Source organism: Protobothrops mucrosquamatus, unplaced genomic scaffold (assembly GCF_001527695.2).
Source record: "Protobothrops mucrosquamatus isolate PMUCROS unplaced genomic scaffold, P.Mucros_1.0 scaffold4654, whole genome shotgun sequence".
NCBI lineage: Eukaryota > Metazoa > Chordata > Lepidosauria > Squamata > Viperidae > Protobothrops > Protobothrops mucrosquamatus.
In genome coordinates this window covers 53,327-71,071 of record NW_015390553.1, presented here as the reverse complement: position 1 = coordinate 71,071, position 17,745 = coordinate 53,327, and the positions used below count along the sequence as shown (strand labels likewise).

The following is a 17,745-nucleotide window of genomic DNA, read 5'->3' as shown; positions in this document are numbered from 1 at the left end:
TGGGAAGACCTCCTGAGGCCTTGAAAGGAAGAATCTCAGTATTAGGAGTAACTATGGCCACAGCTATGTAGCACATCCAAGCAACGATCTTCTTCAACTGCAACTCCACAATTACCACATGCTGAAAATACCTCTGACTATGGAGAGTCTGTAGAACCACTAATAGATGTGTCCTCCAGGGTTTTATCTAACTTGGGTGGTCAATTATGGCAACTCTGACCTGTGGGCTTCAATTCCCAGAATTCCTGAGCCAGCATGGGTGGCTCAGGAATTCTGGGAGTTGAAGTCCATAGGTTGTAAAATCGCCATAACTGCCCACCCTGATCTAACTCAATTTTAACCCTCTACCTTTCCAGAAATTGAAGTCCAACACAACTGGAGAGCACATGGTTGAGGAAGGACCACCTACGGCTCTCTTGTATCCCTACCTTCAGACAGGCATTACATAACTGATGGAGAAATGATAGTATTCAAATACCAATTTTTAAATTTTGTTTATTATATTCAAACACGGTAATTTCAATTCCCTGTTCTTTAAAACAATGGCAGCTGCGCTGCTGAATAAACAAGTACAATATACAGACTTCTTTGGAAAAAAAATACTCATGCGATATTGCACATTTAAGTTTCTCTGCATTTTTCTTTTGGTTTTTGTTGGCAATGCAGCCATATAGAAAATACTTCTGTTATGTACAGATATTTATGGAGGGAGGTGGGGGAGTCCCTGGACTAGGACAGGTGGAGGGAAGAAAAGTGGGGGATCGGAAGAAGGGGCCATGGTAGAAAAGGGAGGGATTATTTATTTTGGCAAAGGAATCTTGGCTCATGATAGTGCAGGAAAAACATACACACACACGAACAGGATTTTCAGGGTAGTACTTTGGACCCGTTTTTCTCTTGGAATTACTTCTAGCCCTCAGTTTCACTTTGAAGTACTTCTAGCCCTCAGTTTTAACATTGAAAGTATTGGATTGCATGCTTGCAGGAAGCAAAATATGGGACAGCCACTAAGCTGGAACTCCAGATTACTTCTGGGAGACAAATGGTGCCCAGGGAGCTAGAAAATGAAAGGTCAAGGAGGCACAGCTCCTGGAGAAGCAGGAGTGAAGGCTGGCAATTTATGTAACCGTGTCAAGTGTGGGCTTTGGCTATGGCCTCTCTTATTGGCTTCAAACCTCACGGTGACAGTGCCAGCAGCAGCATCACCAGGCTGGGTGTTGGCAGAAGGCTATGGTCCAAATGGCAGGAGGAAGGAAGGAAGAGGCAGGTTTCCTTTGGCCTGAGTTAGGTGCAATTCTGAAAAATCCACCTAACTTTATGGACATTCAAAGACCAGAGAGGGGACAACTCAATCTTTGCACCCGAGTGTTAAGATGCAAAGAGAAAGGAGCAGAACCTCCACAGCACTGCTGCCTCTCTCGCCCCACCATTGACATTCATCCTCATCCTCCACAGCTAATCAGGCATGACTCTCAAGCCTCCCCTGATGAATGACCAAGAGGTTCTCTCACAGCTTTGGCCTGGCCAAGACTGCCATGGATCACTGCTGCAATCCGGCTGCTCACTTCTTTTAGCTTTGCAAAGACCAGATGCCACCCTCCGTCCGATCCATTAAAGCTGGCCAGCCTCTTGCAGCATTTGCTGGTCAGGATGGTGCTGATGGAAGAACACTGGGACTCGCAACCCGAAACATTTCTTCCACCCAACGGCATGGCCACCACTGGGTGACCTGTCTCTTGGGCTGCCAAGCTTAACTGTAAGGGACACACTGAGGACCTGGTTGTCAAGAAGGCCTGTTAATCCCATTTCCCCACAGCAACAATGCTGGCCACCCCGCTGCTATGAGTTCCCAGAAAGACTGGTTCCTATCATCCCTATGCCCCTTGTTCCCTGGAGAAAAAGCAACAAAGCAAAGAGCATCACTGAAGGAAGCCACAAAATAAATACTGTCTCTGGGAAGGGGAAGGGCTGGGGGAGGAGAAGCAGGCGTCGAGACAAACTTCTGGGGAAAACAATAGTTGGTGGGGCCTATTTGGCCGAGCCTCAGAACAGCCCACGTCTGGAGTGTCCGGGTGGTGAGAGGAAGGGGACCAACCCTATCCTCACGTATTTCTCCTGTCCCTGCTCAGGATCTTGGTACATGTGGTGGTGGTGGTGGTGGGGTGTGTGGAGGAAGGTCCCTGCTTCGCACAGAACCCGGGGGACAGTGACAGCAGCTGGTGGTCACTTGGAGAGCTTGCTGATCACACGAATAAGAGCGCCGTTTTCGTCTTTAAGACGCTGGTTGTCAGCCTTCAAATCTGAAAGAGCCTGTGAGGGGAAAGGCAGATACGAAGTCAAACTCCCAAGGCACCTCTTTCGGTTACAGGTAGTCCTTGACTTACAACCATTCGTTTAATGACTGTTCAAACTGACAACGGCACTGAAATAAGTGACTTAGGACTGCTCTTCACACTTACAACCGTCGCAGCATCCCCAAGGTCACATGACCAAAATTTACATGGCAACTGGCATGTATTTATGAGGGTTACAGTAATGGTGGGATCATTTGATCCCCTTTTGCAACCTTCTGACAAGCAGTTAGTGGGGAAGATAGAAGTTGTTCACTTAACAACCATGATACTAAATTAACAACTGAAGTGATTCACTTAACTGTGGCAAGAAAGGTCTTAAAATGGGCCAAAGCTCACTTAACGATGGCCCTATTTAGCAACAGAAATGTTGGGCTCAATTGTGGTCGTAAGTCAAGGACTATCTGTATCTTCCTTCAGAGAATTTAAGGCTACGGTGTGCATTTTGGTGTTACTCCCCAATCGTGTCTCTTAGCCTCTTTTCTCACTTTTAAAATGGACATCCTGCCTTTTGGCCAACATGGGTGCAAACAAAGCAGTACGCAGTGTGGGAACTCCAAGAACGCCCATTTATCAGGAGCACTTTTTTCTGTTCCTTGTTCAAACGCACAATGCCACGTGCACACACTTTCTCTGAGTTTTAAGGATCGGTCATTTTTCTACGTGCAAATTGTTGGTCTTGGTAGTGGGTTCAGTTCCAGCTCCAGGGTTTTAGAAATAATCTGTTCAAAGGGGCAGGTAGGAGCAATACTATACCCTGTGGTGTGATTGTGACTGAATTATACCTGTATTGCAAACCTATTTCCTCCCTGCCACCTTCTCCTTCCTTGCTCCCAGCCAGGCTACCATTCAACCAGAGCAGGGACTCCTTCAACAAGAGAAGAATCACCTTCAATTCTTCCTCCAGCTCAGCAGCTTTCCTTTCCAAAGCTCGACGCTCCTGGTTTGGGACAAGTGGGACAAAGAGATGAAGTAAGAGTGGATGCAGGAAAGGAATCCTAAGCATGCATTTATGCTGAGTGGGGAGAAATCAATCTCTGTAGAATAAAACTGGGTACGTTTAATGTTGTGCCGTTTAGAATTCCTACAGGCCATACATACTGGTCAATTTTTTGTAACAGAAGAGGAGATAGCCAGGAACTGCTCTCCTTCTAGGGGAGATGCAAATAATCTTGATTAAAAGTGTACACTCTTCCCTTGAAACCCCAGCCTTTAGTACGTGTAAAAATGCCCAGTCAGTTACTGCCTTCTCCTCAACAGCATAGTTGCCTCACTGACAGGCTTCTCCCCAAAGGTGGCATCAACCTGTTTGATAGGTCAGTTCTGGCAATGCAGGAGAGGGGAAGGAATAGGGAGGAAGGAACAAATACTTACAAATCTCTCTAGTTCTAGAAGAGCCGGTCGTTCAGCAAAGCGCTCCTGCCTCTGGCCAGGGCAGACAACACAAAAAAAGACTCAAAATCGTTTCTGTGCTTACTTTTTAAACATTTATAACCCTCCCCCTTGCAGATCTGAAGACAGGATATGACTGGTAAAATAATAATAAACCATACAATACAGCAATACACAACCTAGACAAGACAGGAACCTGAACCTCAGGGACAGAAGTGGGTTATCACTGAAAATCCAGACATGCACCTCATCTGAAGATCACACTCTACAAGCAAGTTCATAGATGGAAAGGCTGGATTAATGGAGGGCTATGCATGCATTTCTAGCAAACCATTTTACATCTGTCAGTTCTTAAGTCATTTTCTTAAGATTCCCACAGGTGAACCAGAATTGCAAATACTGGGAGAAACAACAGTCAATCAAGACTACTCAGTACAGTTACTGAGACTTTTTTTTTAATTCATTCCAGGTTAATTGCAAAGATGGAAATCTAAAGCAAATATACACTAAAGCTATGTATTTTATTTATTTGTTAACTTTATAGCTGACCTTTCATTCTGGAGGTCAAATAATGTAATGGCATGTAAGAATGATGGGGGGGGGGGAGGAGGAGATGCTGCCTAGGCCAGGGGTAGGCAACCTTGGCTCTTTTATGACTCGTGGACTTCAACTCCCAGAATTGGCTCAGGAATTCTGGGACTTGAAGTCCACGAGTCATAAAAGAGCCAAGGTTGCCTACCCCTGGCCTAGGGAATAGTTAGATAAGAGGGAGCATAGCCCACAGCTGCATAGTGGGCAGAGCAAGAAGCTCAAAAGGGACCCTCCTTATGTTACTAAAGGTGACAGCGGGAGAATTGTACTTTCAGACTTGCACAAGATTTTGTTAACAGAGCTTTTCAATAAAGTGGCATTAGATTATCTGGCCTGTTTCCTTTCTGGCCTACCTGGTAGGCTGAAAAGGAGGCATATACGGTGCTTCCTCCTCCCACTTTTGCCCACAACAGCCCTAAGAGGTAGAAAGCAAGAGATCATGAGTTCAAGCTTTGCCTTAGCCATGAAAGCCAGCTGGATGACCTTGGGCCAGTCGCTCTCTCTCAAGTCCAACTTACTTCGGAGGGTTATTGTGGTGGGGCAAATAGGAGGAAGGTGTGTTGTGTATGTTCGCAGCCTTGAGTTATTTGTAAACATAAAAAGGTGGGATATAAATAAAGTAAAATAACTGGCCTGGATACCTAGAGAACGTCTGTTGCATAGGGTGGACCTGAGTATCCCCTGCTCCTGCTCCTAGATCTTAAGCACATCACCCCACATTCTGTATCCCAATAACTCTAAAGTAGATTTTGGCTCTACGTTCTCTCCAATCTTCACCAGAGTTGCCTGCTAATGCTCTCAGTCCCAATATGCCTCTTCAGTCCTCCCCTTCCCCGCCTCCAGCTCTCCCATCAAGGGCCCACCTTGCCCTACCCCGTACCTGGGTCACTCTTTCCAGCTCCAGCTTAATCTGCGTGAGTTGGAGCTGCGCCTCCTGCAACTGTTCCTTCAGCTTTTCATTCTCAATCAAGAGATCTTCATACAGCTTAAAGACGAACGTGGGGGGGGGGGGAGGAAAAGAAAAAGGAGGCAATGAGAAAGCAAGTGCAAGATACAGCAGCGTTCCTTTGCAGCTGCTTTTTTTGCCTGCCCCAGTGAGTGCGAAACCCTCCTTCTCCAAGCACTAACTTTCTTGTAATAATTGTCCAGTTCTTCTCTGCAGCCCGGAAGTGCGCTGCTCCCTCTTTGGCAGCACGAAGGTGCAGTCCGTTTTGGCAGAAGGCTGTTTAAGTGATCGCTGAAAATAAGCAGCAGAGGGAGGTGGTGAGCACTGCCCTCTGTTGGCTCCTTTGCACGATGCAAAAGTAATAATAATTTAGGTAGGTTCAATATTAACTCGGAGAAAAAGATTGAAAAGGAAAACATAAAGGCCAGTGGTGCTTTAGCAAAACAACAGCAATATATGCCAGTTTCACGTGTTAATGCAGAAATGGGCTTCTTCTAGCCTGGGAGGAGGCTGCTGAGATTGTAGCCAATGGCAAACCTAACATTGCTGGAATAAAACAGGCTTCAGGAGGGGACAAAACTTGGAGAAGCAGTGAAACATTTCAGGCCAACAAGAAAAGAAGTCCTGGTGCCATGACTCAATTTCCAGAAAGTGCAATCACGTGTAGGCAGCCCTGGACTGTGTAGCTGCCAAAGCCTCCCTCGGAGGCTAAAATGCTTGATCCATGTTGTGCATCTGGGTGCGTTTAGAGAGAGTGTTGTTAAAAGCACTCATTTCACTATGGAATCCCCCCCCAAAATGCTTCTTCCACTTTTTCCCCTCCTGAAGCTTGTTTCATTCCAGCAATGTTAGGTTCGTCATTGGCTACAATCTCAGCAGCCTCCTCCCAGGCTAGAAGAAACCCATTTCTTCCAGACTCAACTTCCAGACAACTCTATCTGGATGACTGAGAATCTTTATCCACATAGTGATCACAGTTCGTTGCTCCACTACAGGGCAATGACGGTGAATCTCTGACACGTGGGTCATGGGTCACACGCCATGTCAATTTTGGTGATATGCCAGGCCTCTAGACCAGGGGTCCCCAACCCCCGGTCCATGGACCGGTACCGGTCCACGGCATGCCAACAACCGGTCCGCACAAACAAGCAAAGCCCCATCCGCAAGATACAGGCAGCACACAAAACCAAGCACTCTCCGGTCTGCGGAAAAGCCTTTCCCCACGGAACCGGTCCCTGGTGCCCAAAAGGTTGAGGACCTCTGCTCTAGACCCTCTGGAAGTTGTGCAAGAGAGCCTTGCTCTCAAACGGCCTCTGGAGCCTCTGAAAAGCATGCGAGAACAGGTGTGATTTCCCACGCTTTTGGGAAGATACAAGGCCACAAAAGAGCCTTTTCCGAAATGTCCAGGCCTCGTGTAATCCAGAGCTGCCTTGGATGGGCGTTTCGAAAAATATTTATAACGACAGCATGTATGCATTTATTTATTAAATAATAAATGTAAATAATTTATCACTTTGTTATGAATTCTTTTTTTGTCCGTGTGTGTGTGTGTGTGTGTGTGTGTGAGAGAGAGAGAGAGAGAGAGAGAGAGAGGGAGGAAGAGAGAGAGAGAGACGCCAGCAGAGTCAATGTAGGCGTTTTCTGAATTTCTGACATGCTCAGCTCATAAGATTTGCCATCCCTGCTATAGAGGAATCTACCTGCTATGTACAGATGGATCTTCATTATGGACTTGTTCAGTGTCTTCATCTTCCTCCCCCTAGAAGAAGAAAAAAAATGCGGTTCAGAGGTTCTCACAGTCAAGGTGGGTGCACATAAAAGGCATCCACCACCTTCACTGTAACCTCCTATCTGTATCCTGAACTCCGCCCTTCCTCCAGTGCACTAGCCCGCTGTCCTGGTGCCCTTCTCTCCTTCACCTCTGAGTTTCCTCCCAGACCAGTGATGCGCCTCTCTCGCCGGCCTTTCCTGCGGTCTTGGATAGCCAGTCTGTTCCGAAGGTCTGTATCCAGCTCAGAGCCAGCCTTATCGACTTCCGTTCCTGTGGTTTAAAAAAACAAAACAGGACAGGCAGCTGAGTCTGGGCTGTCCGCCTCCCAAGTCCTGAGTGTCAACAACGCGGCACAGAGGAGACGAAAGCTTTAAGACCTCCTCGAGACGACACTGCGCAAACACAGGGAGAGAATGAAACGAGTCAGGATCGAAGGAGACAAAGGAGCTAGTGCCAGTCCACAGTGAAACATGTCAAGCAGGCAAACTGAAAACGAAGGAGGAAAAAGAAAGAAGGAAATATTCACCTGAACACAAGGGTTACCTTTCTGGAGCTGCGAATTCACCACTAACGGATTCACAGTATAAACTGAAGAACTGTCTGAACTGAGGAGCCAGAACCGCCTAGCAGAGTCCTGAATGAGGTGTTGGGAGAATGAAGTTAGGGAGAATAAGAAGGAAGACCAATTACAAACCTGCTTTGCCCTGGCTCAAGGCAACAGGGCCGCATTTTGTAGAGGGCCAAACTAAAGCTTGGGATGACTGAAAAGGGTGGCATGATGAGTGTCCCTACTTCACAGGACGTGCCAAAATACATCAGATCCTCAACTCAACCCAGTGCTGGCAGAGACGCACAAGGAAAGCCGCACATTGCGAGTGCCAGGAGCCACCTCCCTCTCCATCCCGTCACAAAGGGTCACTATCCTGCTCAGCCTGGCAACGGCCAGCTGCATCTTTCTTTTAGAGGCCCTTTGCAAGGATCTGCATCCTGAGCAGCAGGCATGTATACCTGTAAGCCCCGCCTTAGATCGGACCTCATCTTTTCCCTGATCCATTTATCATTAGATCAGGTTCTCTCCTCCTACCCAGGACTTTTTGCAATGCTGGAGGGGCTGGAATACAACCCATCCACCTCAAAGGATCCCTACCGTGGTCTCCTGAGATTGCTGTTCCCCCTCTTTGTCCCGTTTTTCATCCTCCTTGTTCCTTTGTTCTGAAGGAGTTTTGGAATCGCCGGTCCAGCCCATGGTCTTCTCAGCCTCCTTGAGGTCCGTAAGGGTTACTCCCTAAAATGGGCACAGGGAGGCAAAAGAAGAGAGAGAAAAAAGGGAGGGGGGAGGACATGAAGATGGAGGGGAGAGAGAGAAAAGGGAAAGTGTATCCATCAGAAAAATACCTTGCCCTTCAGAAGATGCTGATGGGATTGTGGCCAATGGACAGCAAAACTCTTGTGAGGCATTGAGTTAAGCCAAGAAAGCCGTTGCACCCCAACCTGTGTGGCATCAGCTTCAAGCCAGGTTTTTTTTTTTTGGCACCAACTCTTACCTGTGTGGAACGCCTGGATTGTCTCATGAGCCTAGAACGGGCCTTTCTTTGGGATTCAGATTCTTCATCTCGCACGGGCGTCTGGTATGACCTAGCAGGATGACCCTGGTAGTTAGGCAGCACATAAAGGTTTTTCCTCATGCTTTCTATAGCTTTGAGGGCCCGCGGTTAGTTCCTGCCAAGCCTCGTAGAACTGTTGCATTGGCAGGACGTCAGGATAGGGAAAGGAAAGGAGAAACTCTATGTTTTGCAAGTGTCGGGTACCTTTTGCTTGGCTTCTTTGACTTTTCCTGGCCAAACACAATGCCTTCCATTTTGCCAAGGAAAGCAGTTAGTCAGGCCAGAGAGGTGGAATGAAATGTAAGAGGTGGAGGAGAAAAGGCAGCTGGAAGAGCCCTTTTAATTTTGCCAAACTCAACAGGACAGAGAGAGCTGTCAAGATGGCATACAGGTAGCATCCTGTATGGAGCATGGAGCACAACATAGAAAGGCCGTCCTTCTATTAGACCCAATGATAGACAAGATCAAACAGACACTGGGCATAAGTGACTGGCCAAATTCTCTCCTGTTGACACCATGAAGTGGACGCCTGTGTTATCAGTGGCGAAAGTTAATAATAATACAAGCAACTCACAGAAATTTAAGGCACAGAAGATCAGGATAATAACTGCATCAACAGAGATCAGCCTACATGCCTTTCAGGATCACCCGTCTATCCTGGCCCTAAGTGCTTTTCGTACTGCCTGCCCCTGGCCCAGCCAACCCTCACCTTCGGCGGTCCCAGGGATCCATGCTAGAGCTGATGGTAGTGGAAGAGAGGGGCTGGTGTGGGGCAAGGGCTGTATCTATCTTCCTCTGAAGGCCACCTTCTAAGTTTCTGCGGGGAGTGAGCAAGAAGACAGAAAGAGAAAAAGAGAGAGAGAGAGAGCACGCGCAAGAGAATATTTAGAGGGGCCTCCTTGACTTCTGTGAGATTTTATGACACCAATCCACTGCTCTCTAAAATTCAGGCTAATGGTCCCTTGGAAGGTCTTGTCTGCATTAATTTTGATGCAATGTTCTCCCCCTCCCCTTCCAAAACCTTGCCACTTCAGCAAAAATATCTAACAAAGTTTCTGGCCCCTTTTTATTTTGCAAAGGCACAACAGTATTGCTAGGTTTTAAACTGCAAATGGTAAAAAGCAAACTGATGTAGCACCTTATTCAAAGCCGATAAGGGTGCTCTTAAAAGACCAAATAAATTTACTGAAATTGTGACACTCACTGGAAAGCACAACAGCTTCACTTCCCCAAATATTTCTATCTTCCAGTGAATCTTGGGAATCTATTTTCCCATCCCCACTCTGAGACTAAAAGTAGACCCGACAGATCCTATCGCTTAACACAAAGATCTTCTAATACAAGGACAAACCTTCCAGAAGTTCCTTCAAACTCTCAGTAGCCGTAGCCAATACGGCCAATGGCTGGCGATAGCTGGAGTAGAAACCTAACATCTGGAGGATCAAAGATCGCCTAATCCATGTTAGTTTAGTGGGTTTCTCCACTCAAGAACATCAAGAGATGCACCCTCACTAGAGGATGAGAAAGAGGTGAATATCCACCCTGCCTGGGAAAAGCCAACTGCCCTGTCTCAGCTAACCAGCTTCCTGTCTGAACAAGATTCCAATCTAGGCCTCTCAAGTCGAAGTGTGCTATTTTAGTTTATCCATGGTAGATTACTCACGCACGTCGGGGATCCCGGTGGGGTTCTGTGTCTGGGAGGGCAAATATCCGGCGAGTGGGGGTTGGGATTACTCGTGCCAGGCGTGGCTCTTTGTTCTGTAAAAGAAGATGGAAAAAAGAAAGAAAATATAGATTTGACTGACAGCTGTTCCATTGTTACTTTCTATTCCGACTAGGAATGGGGACGCTCAGAAGCTAGATTCAGGAGGCTTTGGGGACCCACTAATGTGAGCATTGCGTTTCTGTAAAAGGGAGAGTGTGAGCATCTCTCCCTTAATGCTAGAGGAACTGCTAAGGATGGAGAAGGACAGAAAGCTTCAACACTGCCTCTCTAACAGGGTAGCTGTGGCCCAGAGAGAACAAGAAAAAATTGTTAAGAGTGGGGAAAGAGCAGAGGTGGAAGGAGAACTGAAACAAAAGGACCCATATGTGGTTCCCACCAGAGGCTGTTGGTGCCCTTAGGCATGCACTTCCCTTTACACTTCCATGGCTCTCAAGCTAAGCACCCCCCCACACACACACTTAACCCTCCCCTGCCCAAATAAAGCAAAGCTAGCAAGCAAGGTATCCAGCCACCCTCTCTGAGGCGTCGAGGCTCCTACCGGGTCACCAGGTGGCTCAGAAGCTGTGTTCCTATTGGCTAACCATGGGCCAATGGGATTCTTGCTCCACTTCTTCAAGAGCTCCTGGATGTCTTGCTGCAGATAATACAGGCAATGACAGGATCGGGATGGAGAGGGAGGGAAAGACAAAGAAAAGAAAAAGAGGGCACAGCAGAGACATACTGGTGGCAAAATTCGTGTCCTGAATCCCCACGCTGAAAAGCCGCCCCACTGGAGGGGAACAAACCCACACCAGAGCTCACAGACTGTGCAAAGCTGCTAGATCTGAGGTAGGAAAGAAGGGAATAAATAGAAACACAGAAAAAGAAAGTTCTGCTTTTAAAGGAGAATATTTCTGGCTCAGGGTTGACACGAGGGGTCCTTGGTGCTCTCTGAGCTTGCTCGCTTTCTTGCAGACGTTTCATTACCCAGCACTGATGATGTTTCCTAATTAGGGTAATGAAACGTCTGCAAGAAAACAAGCAAGCTTAGAGAGCACCAAGGACCCCTCGTGTTCTGATTTTGACCAAAAAGAGCTAAATGTGAAACTGAGATTCAACTCTGATATTTCCTCTGGGTTTGTTTGCATCATGGAAAAAAAAAATACAACGACGATCTGCACCTGACCAAGGCTGGGTCCACTTAAACCTTCAGAAATAATACCGATAAGGCCGGCTTTTGAAAACTTAATGCAAGGCAGCATCGCGTGGCGTGTTCTCAGGGCAGTTCATAGTTCACAAAGAGAGGTGGGCGAAGTATGGCATGGCAGAATTTTCCCATCCTAAAATAACCCATCCTGACCTTAGAACAGGTAGTTTCAACTGTTCCAGACCTGATCCATTCTATCTAAGCCAGGACCAGGCAGTCATTTTGCACCTAGGGCAGGGGTAGGCAACCTTGGCTCTTTTATGACTCGTGGACTTCAACTCCCAGAATTCCTGAGCCAGCATGGCTCAGCTTAGAAACCTCTCCCTTTCCTCTCAGCATGGCTGGCTCAGGAATTCTGGGAGTTGAAGTCCACAAGTCATAACAGAGCCAAGGTTGCCTACCCCTGACCTAGGGGGCTGTAATGCTACGGGACTGACAGGGTATTGTCACTAGAAGGAGTAGGGTGCATTTTCTTGCTCTTTCTTCAAGCGTGCACAGTCTACTAGGGTTTTAACTATTTTGATATTTTAGAGGTTTTTTTAAAAAAAATATGTAACTAGCCACTCTTTGGTCAGCCAGCATGGCTGGCTGGGGAATTCTGGGAGTTGAAGTCCACAAGTTGCCAAGGTAGGAGAGCCCTGCTTTAGAAGGCTGAAGGCTGCTCACTGATTATCTAGTCCAGGGGTCTTCAAATGTGGCCCTTTTATGACCTGTGGACTTCAACTCCCAGAATTCCTCAGCCAGCCATGAGGAATTCTGGGAGTTGAAGTCCACAAGTCATAAAAGGACCAAGTTTGAAGACCCCTGATCTAGTCCAGCAGCTCCCAGCCTTTTCTAACTTACAAAAGTTTGAAATAACGGCAACAAATTATGCATATACACTATAATTTTGAAAACCCACGTTTTCACACCCCCTGGAATATCGTCTCGCACCCCCAGGGGGTGCAAGCACCCTCGGTTGGGAACTCCTGATCTAGTCAATATCATCTCCTCTAAGCTGCAGAAGCTTTCCAAAGATCAGAAAGGTCCTGCTCCTCAACCTTTTTTTAAATACAGGTAGTCCTCAACTTACGATCCCAATTGAGCCCAATATTTCTGTTGCTAAGTGACACAGTTGTTAGTTGAGTTTTGCCCCATTTTATGAACGTTCGTGCCACAGTTGGTAAGTGAATCATATGATCATATGATCCAGGGACACTGCAGCTGTCATAAATATGAGTCAGTTGCCAAGGGTCTGAATTTTGATCACGTGACCATGGGGATATTGCAAAGGTCATATGTGTGAAAAATGGTCATAAGTCACTTTTTTTCCAGTGTTGTTATAACTTTGAACAGTCACCAAACGAAATGTTGTAAATCGAGGACTACCTGTAGTGGAAATGCCAAATATTGCCCACAAGCAAAAGATCTCCTGTACCAGAGCTGCAGCATCTGTCAGCTTTACAGGTAGTCCTCGATTTATAACAGTCAAGACACTTTGGGCTCAATTGAGGACCACCTGTACTTTCTCTCCATTAGATATGAAAGTGCTCTACCCAAGTTGTCCTTCTCCTCCTCCTCCTCCTCCTGCTGAGCAACATTTCTCCAATTGCTGTTCATGGGTTTTCAAGAATAAAAGCCAAAAGCAGTGGAAAGTGACAAATGAGAAAGTCCTGATGTCCATGACACACCCATTACAAAATGGCTGCCTTGCATACAGTTCCACCTATGATCATCATAGGTCTACATCTTTTGTCTGAAAATTAAGATCATTTGCTGGTGCCTTACTCCGCATACTTTCTTCTTCACAGATGCCTCCATGATGAAATACTCTCCTTAAATATGACTCAGTTGGTAGCTAATTGAGTTTTTAAAGATCAGGTTAAATCTTATCTTTTTTGCCCAGAATTATGAGATAAAATCTAGAGCTACTTTAGCTTTTTATCTGGGGTTGTGGGCTCGTTTGGCCTATTTATTTGTTTCCTTTGCTGTTACCTCCTTTTTAAATTGTAAATCAACCTTCACTCAGCCTTCCAGCCTTCCGAGGAAAAATGGGGACCCACACGGTTGGGGACAATATGCTGGTATTTGTAAACCCCTCACAGAATGCTGTAAAGCACTATGAAGTAGTACATAAGTCTAAGTACTTTTGCTATTGCTTTAAGGAGGTCAATCAATCAGAATAGAGCTAGAAGGGACCTTGGAGGTCTTCTAGTCCAACACACACACCCTGCTCTAGCAGGATACCCTATACAATTTGAGACAAGTGGCTGTCCAGTGTCTTCTCAAAAACAGCCAGTGATGAATCACCTACAACTAATGAAGGCAAGCTGTCCCACTGGTTCAGGAGTAGGGAACCTTGGCTCTTTTATGACTTGTGGACTTCAATAATCAGAATTCCTGAACCAGCCATGGCTGACTCAGGAATTCTGGGAGTTGAAGTCCACAAGTCATTCTCCGTTAGGAAGTTTCTCCTTAATTCCAGGTTGCTTCTCTCCTTGATTACTTTCCATCCATTGTTTTTTGTCCTGCCCTTTGGTGTTTTGGAAAATAAGTTCACCTCCTTTTCTTTGTGGCAGCCCCTCAAATACTGGAATAATGCTATCATGTCACCCTTAGTCCTTCTTTTCTCTAGGCTATCCATACACAGTTCCTGCAACCATTCTTCATATATTTTAGCCTCCAGGCCTTTAATCATCGTAGTTGCTCTTCTCTGCATTCCCCCCCCCCAAAAAAAGTCATCTAATTGGACAACTGATGAGAAAGGGGGTAAATGAAACAAAAACCAAACCTGTCAAATATAAGCCTGATCCTTTTACCAACTCTTCCCCACAAACTGAAGGATCTTCCCCTGACTGGATTCAGATAAGACAAAAAAGGCTACTGTTCAAATACGTTACAGTACTAGGGACAGTTGTGCTGCCTGGAGACCAGAACAGTTGGCACCCCTCTCCTGTTCCTTGTATGAAGGGAGAGCAATCCAAGGCTTTCCTATTTCTTGATGCCACCCTCCTCTACACCTGACTGCAGCAGGCTAGCTTAGAGGTGCAGGGCGGGCCAAGTGTTACAAAGGTGTTTCCAACAACATGTGGCTGCCGTCAACTCTCAGAATCAACCACCTGAGACAAATGATATATTTTAACCTAATGGTGAGGCTGGCCATGCCTGACCTGCCTCAATGAACTTTGTCTCTGCCCAACTCACCTTCTCTTCTGTATCAAGCCGGGGACTGGATGCTGAGCGCTTGATGCCGCTGCCCCCCTTGGGGACCCCTTCGTCCAGCTTGGCATCCTGCAATACTCCAAAGCTGCTTGTTTTGCGCAGACTCTGTCTCCATGTGGCTGGAGCTGGCAAACTCCCTGGCTCTGTGATGCAGCTGGGACCTCCAGAGAACTGGTGGAGAGGAACAGAAGAGGAGGGGTAAAGCAGAAAGTGATAAACAGAAGAAGCGGAGAGAAAAGGAAGGGAAGGGAGTCAGGATGGATGAAGGGAATTTTCACTCGGGAAAATGGAAGTGAAAGGAGCAAGGTTGCCTACCCCTGCCCTAGGTGCAAAATGACTGCCCGGTCCTGGCTTAGATAGAATGGATCAGGTCTGGAACAGTTGAAACTACCTGTTCTAAGGTCAGGATGGGTTATTTTAGGATGGGAAAATTCTGCCATGCCATACTTCGCCCACCTCTCTTTGTGAACATATGAACTGCCCTGAGAACACGCCACACGATGCTGCCTTGCATTAAGTTTTCAAAAGCCGGCCTTATCGGTATTATTTCTGAAGGTTCACGAGTCATAAAAGAGCCAGGGTTGCCTACCCCTGGGCTAGACCAAAGAATTCAAGACCTGAATAACTGAGGATTTCTTAAGACAGGGGGCCTCCAAACTTGACGACTTTAAGAATTCCCCATGCTGGCTGGGGAATTCTGGGAGTTGAAGTCCACAAATCTTAAAAGTTGCCAGGTTTGGAGACCCCTGCCTTAAGAGAAGAAACAAGCCCAAAATTCTGGTTTGCAATAGATACATCAGATTCTTAACTTGGTAATAAAGTGGCAACTTTTCATTTTCTTCTCTCTCTTGAGGAATTACAGGAGAAGCAGTGCTGTGGGCATGAAACTTTGGGTGCCAACCTGAGAAGAAACAGAATTGGTTGGATTTCAAGGCAAGAACAGTAGTACTTCCAGTCAGCTAGCTATGGGCTCTGATTTTTTTTCTCCATAGCAGGTGGTGTAAGAAAAGGTCAAAGCATCAGAAAACCCCTTTTTATCACCTGAAAGCTTTTAGAGATTACCAAGGAATAGCTACTTGGCACATCCTCAGATGTTCCAGAGCATGACTAAACACAGCGGTAGGATTTCAGGCTGAACTATACCTCAGGTGAAAGGAGCCAGGACTGTAGTCTTCTCAAAGTAGTTCTTCCTGGAAACATCTCTCTTAAAACGTGCTTTCAGACACCTGCCTGTTGAGATGAAGACTACCACCAACCTCCCAATCTTCAGAAAGGCCTTAAAATCTTTTATATTTGGCAGAATGCATGAGTGCTGGCAGTTCCTGGTTGCTTAGTTAGCTAGATAAGATCTGTGGATGAGTTTTGTCATTTTTATTGTACTGTAAAGTGCTTCAAGTCCCTCTGGGCCGTGTAAAAATTATTGTTTGTATAAACAAATGAAGGGGGAAATAATGAAGGAATGGCCCTAGTACAGGGGTCCCCAACCTTGGCAACTTTAAGATCTGTGGACTTCAACTCCCAGAATTCCCCAGCCTGGGAGTTGAAGTCCACAGGTCTTAAAGTTGCCAAGGTTGGGGACCCCTGCCCTAGTATATAAGCAGCTGCTTAAAATAGGATTTAGAAGCGAACAGTCCTGGGGTCGTTAGCAAGCAACCTCTCAAGCAGGGCTGCCCAACATGCAGTTTACATAAATACAAACATAGCATAAAGGACCACCGAGAACCTCAAGGCTGCCCTCTCCCACTTCTGACAGTCCAGAGTCTTTGCAAGATGAGGCAATCTGTTCCTCTCACTCCATCATGAAGCCCTTGCCCATGTAAACTCCAAAATGGAAGAGCTAATGCTCGTGTCAAGAAGAGCTGCCCAGAATCACAATCAGCACAGAATTTCAAAATGCCGTCAGGGCGGAGGGAGCAGCAAGTCCTGGAAAGCTGCCTCACTGCATCGCCACATTTTTCAGGAAGTTTCCGAAAAATTGTGTCTGCTGCATTTCCCAGGCTCTCCATTCTGGAAGAACTTCACCTTGGTTGACTTATCTGGATATCCTGTCACCAGAGCGGGCAATCTTCCTGCCCGCCCCATCAAGAGCTACATTCCTTCAAAAGTAATGCTGGAGAATGCCAGTGGCAAGCAGGAGATGGGACCAATGTGCTTCCCTCTTTGTCCTTCCCCCTCCCCAGTTGTGTTATCTGTAACGCACTGTTTTCTCTCCTTTCCCATCTTCTTCCAGAGAAGGGACAAACTGCTTATGGCTTTAGAATTCAAGCTCATGGTTCTTGTAGCCCAAGGCCAACCTCCCTACTGAAGTACTACTTGACCCCAGTAGCTTATAATCTTAGCGGCCCTCTTCATTTCCTCCCTTGGGCGTCTTTAAGCTGCTAAACCATTTTCTCTTCCCAAATGCTAGCATTCTTATAATGCACAGATAAAGTAAAACACAGCTCCCCACCGTGCACAGAGAGGAAACTGCAGCATTATCCACAGCCCCGCATCCTGTTTCACACAGTAGCCAGGAGATGCTTGCAGAATCTTCCCACAGTGGCATGGACAGAGTCAGTATTTTCCTTTAATCTTATGCACACCAAAGGGATGAACAGCCAAGAGAACAGCAGGCTGGGGTTCCAGTGAAGAAGCCTCTCTCCACTCCGTCAATGACCGACTCAGCCACCCACACCTCGGTTGCAGATTAAGAATTTTAAGCCCTACTTTGAGCTTCCTGGAGGCAACCACACAAAGACACACCCCTCTTGGCTCCTTCGTCATTCATTTAGGTGGGACACTCACAGCAGCCGTTTGTCCCTTCTGGGGCACCAGAATAATCCGTTTTACGCGAGCATTGTCTCCACGTGGAAGGTACCAGAGGGTTTGGGATAGGCAGCAGAGGCAAAATGAAGGCAAACTGTGGCTGGAGTGAGCAGGTGGAATGAGAAAGCAAGGAGGAAGAAGGAGATGCATTTCACGATGGACGGAAGACACA

General features: G+C 46.6%; 1 protein-coding gene across 1 annotated transcript in view; it reads right to left on the bottom strand.

Moving 5' to 3' along the window:
* Window positions 1-2,170: 2,170 nt before the first annotated feature.
* The window catches only part of LOC107299194 (protein phosphatase 1 regulatory subunit 12C-like), a 59,875-nt gene continuing 44,300 nt past the window's right edge, over window positions 2,171-17,745 (bottom strand). Inside the window, exons 10-23 of the mRNA XM_029286711.1 lie at window positions 14,751-14,939; window positions 10,920-11,015; window positions 10,319-10,413; window positions 9,365-9,472; window positions 8,596-8,686; window positions 8,199-8,336; window positions 7,595-7,685; window positions 7,200-7,321; window positions 6,981-7,039; window positions 5,463-5,571; window positions 5,215-5,319; window positions 3,726-3,776; window positions 3,241-3,291; window positions 2,171-2,310 (exon numbers count right to left, since the gene is read on the bottom strand). Of these exons, the coding sequence (XP_029142544.1) occupies window positions 2,224-2,310; window positions 3,241-3,291; window positions 3,726-3,776; window positions 5,215-5,319; window positions 5,463-5,571; window positions 6,981-7,039; window positions 7,200-7,321; window positions 7,595-7,685; window positions 8,199-8,336; window positions 8,596-8,686; window positions 9,365-9,472; window positions 10,319-10,413; window positions 10,920-11,015; window positions 14,751-14,939 (1,392 nt within the window). The 3' untranslated portion in view covers window positions 2,171-2,223. The remainder of the gene's footprint in view (window positions 2,311-3,240; window positions 3,292-3,725; window positions 3,777-5,214; window positions 5,320-5,462; window positions 5,572-6,980; window positions 7,040-7,199; window positions 7,322-7,594; window positions 7,686-8,198; window positions 8,337-8,595; window positions 8,687-9,364; window positions 9,473-10,318; window positions 10,414-10,919; window positions 11,016-14,750; window positions 14,940-17,745) is intronic.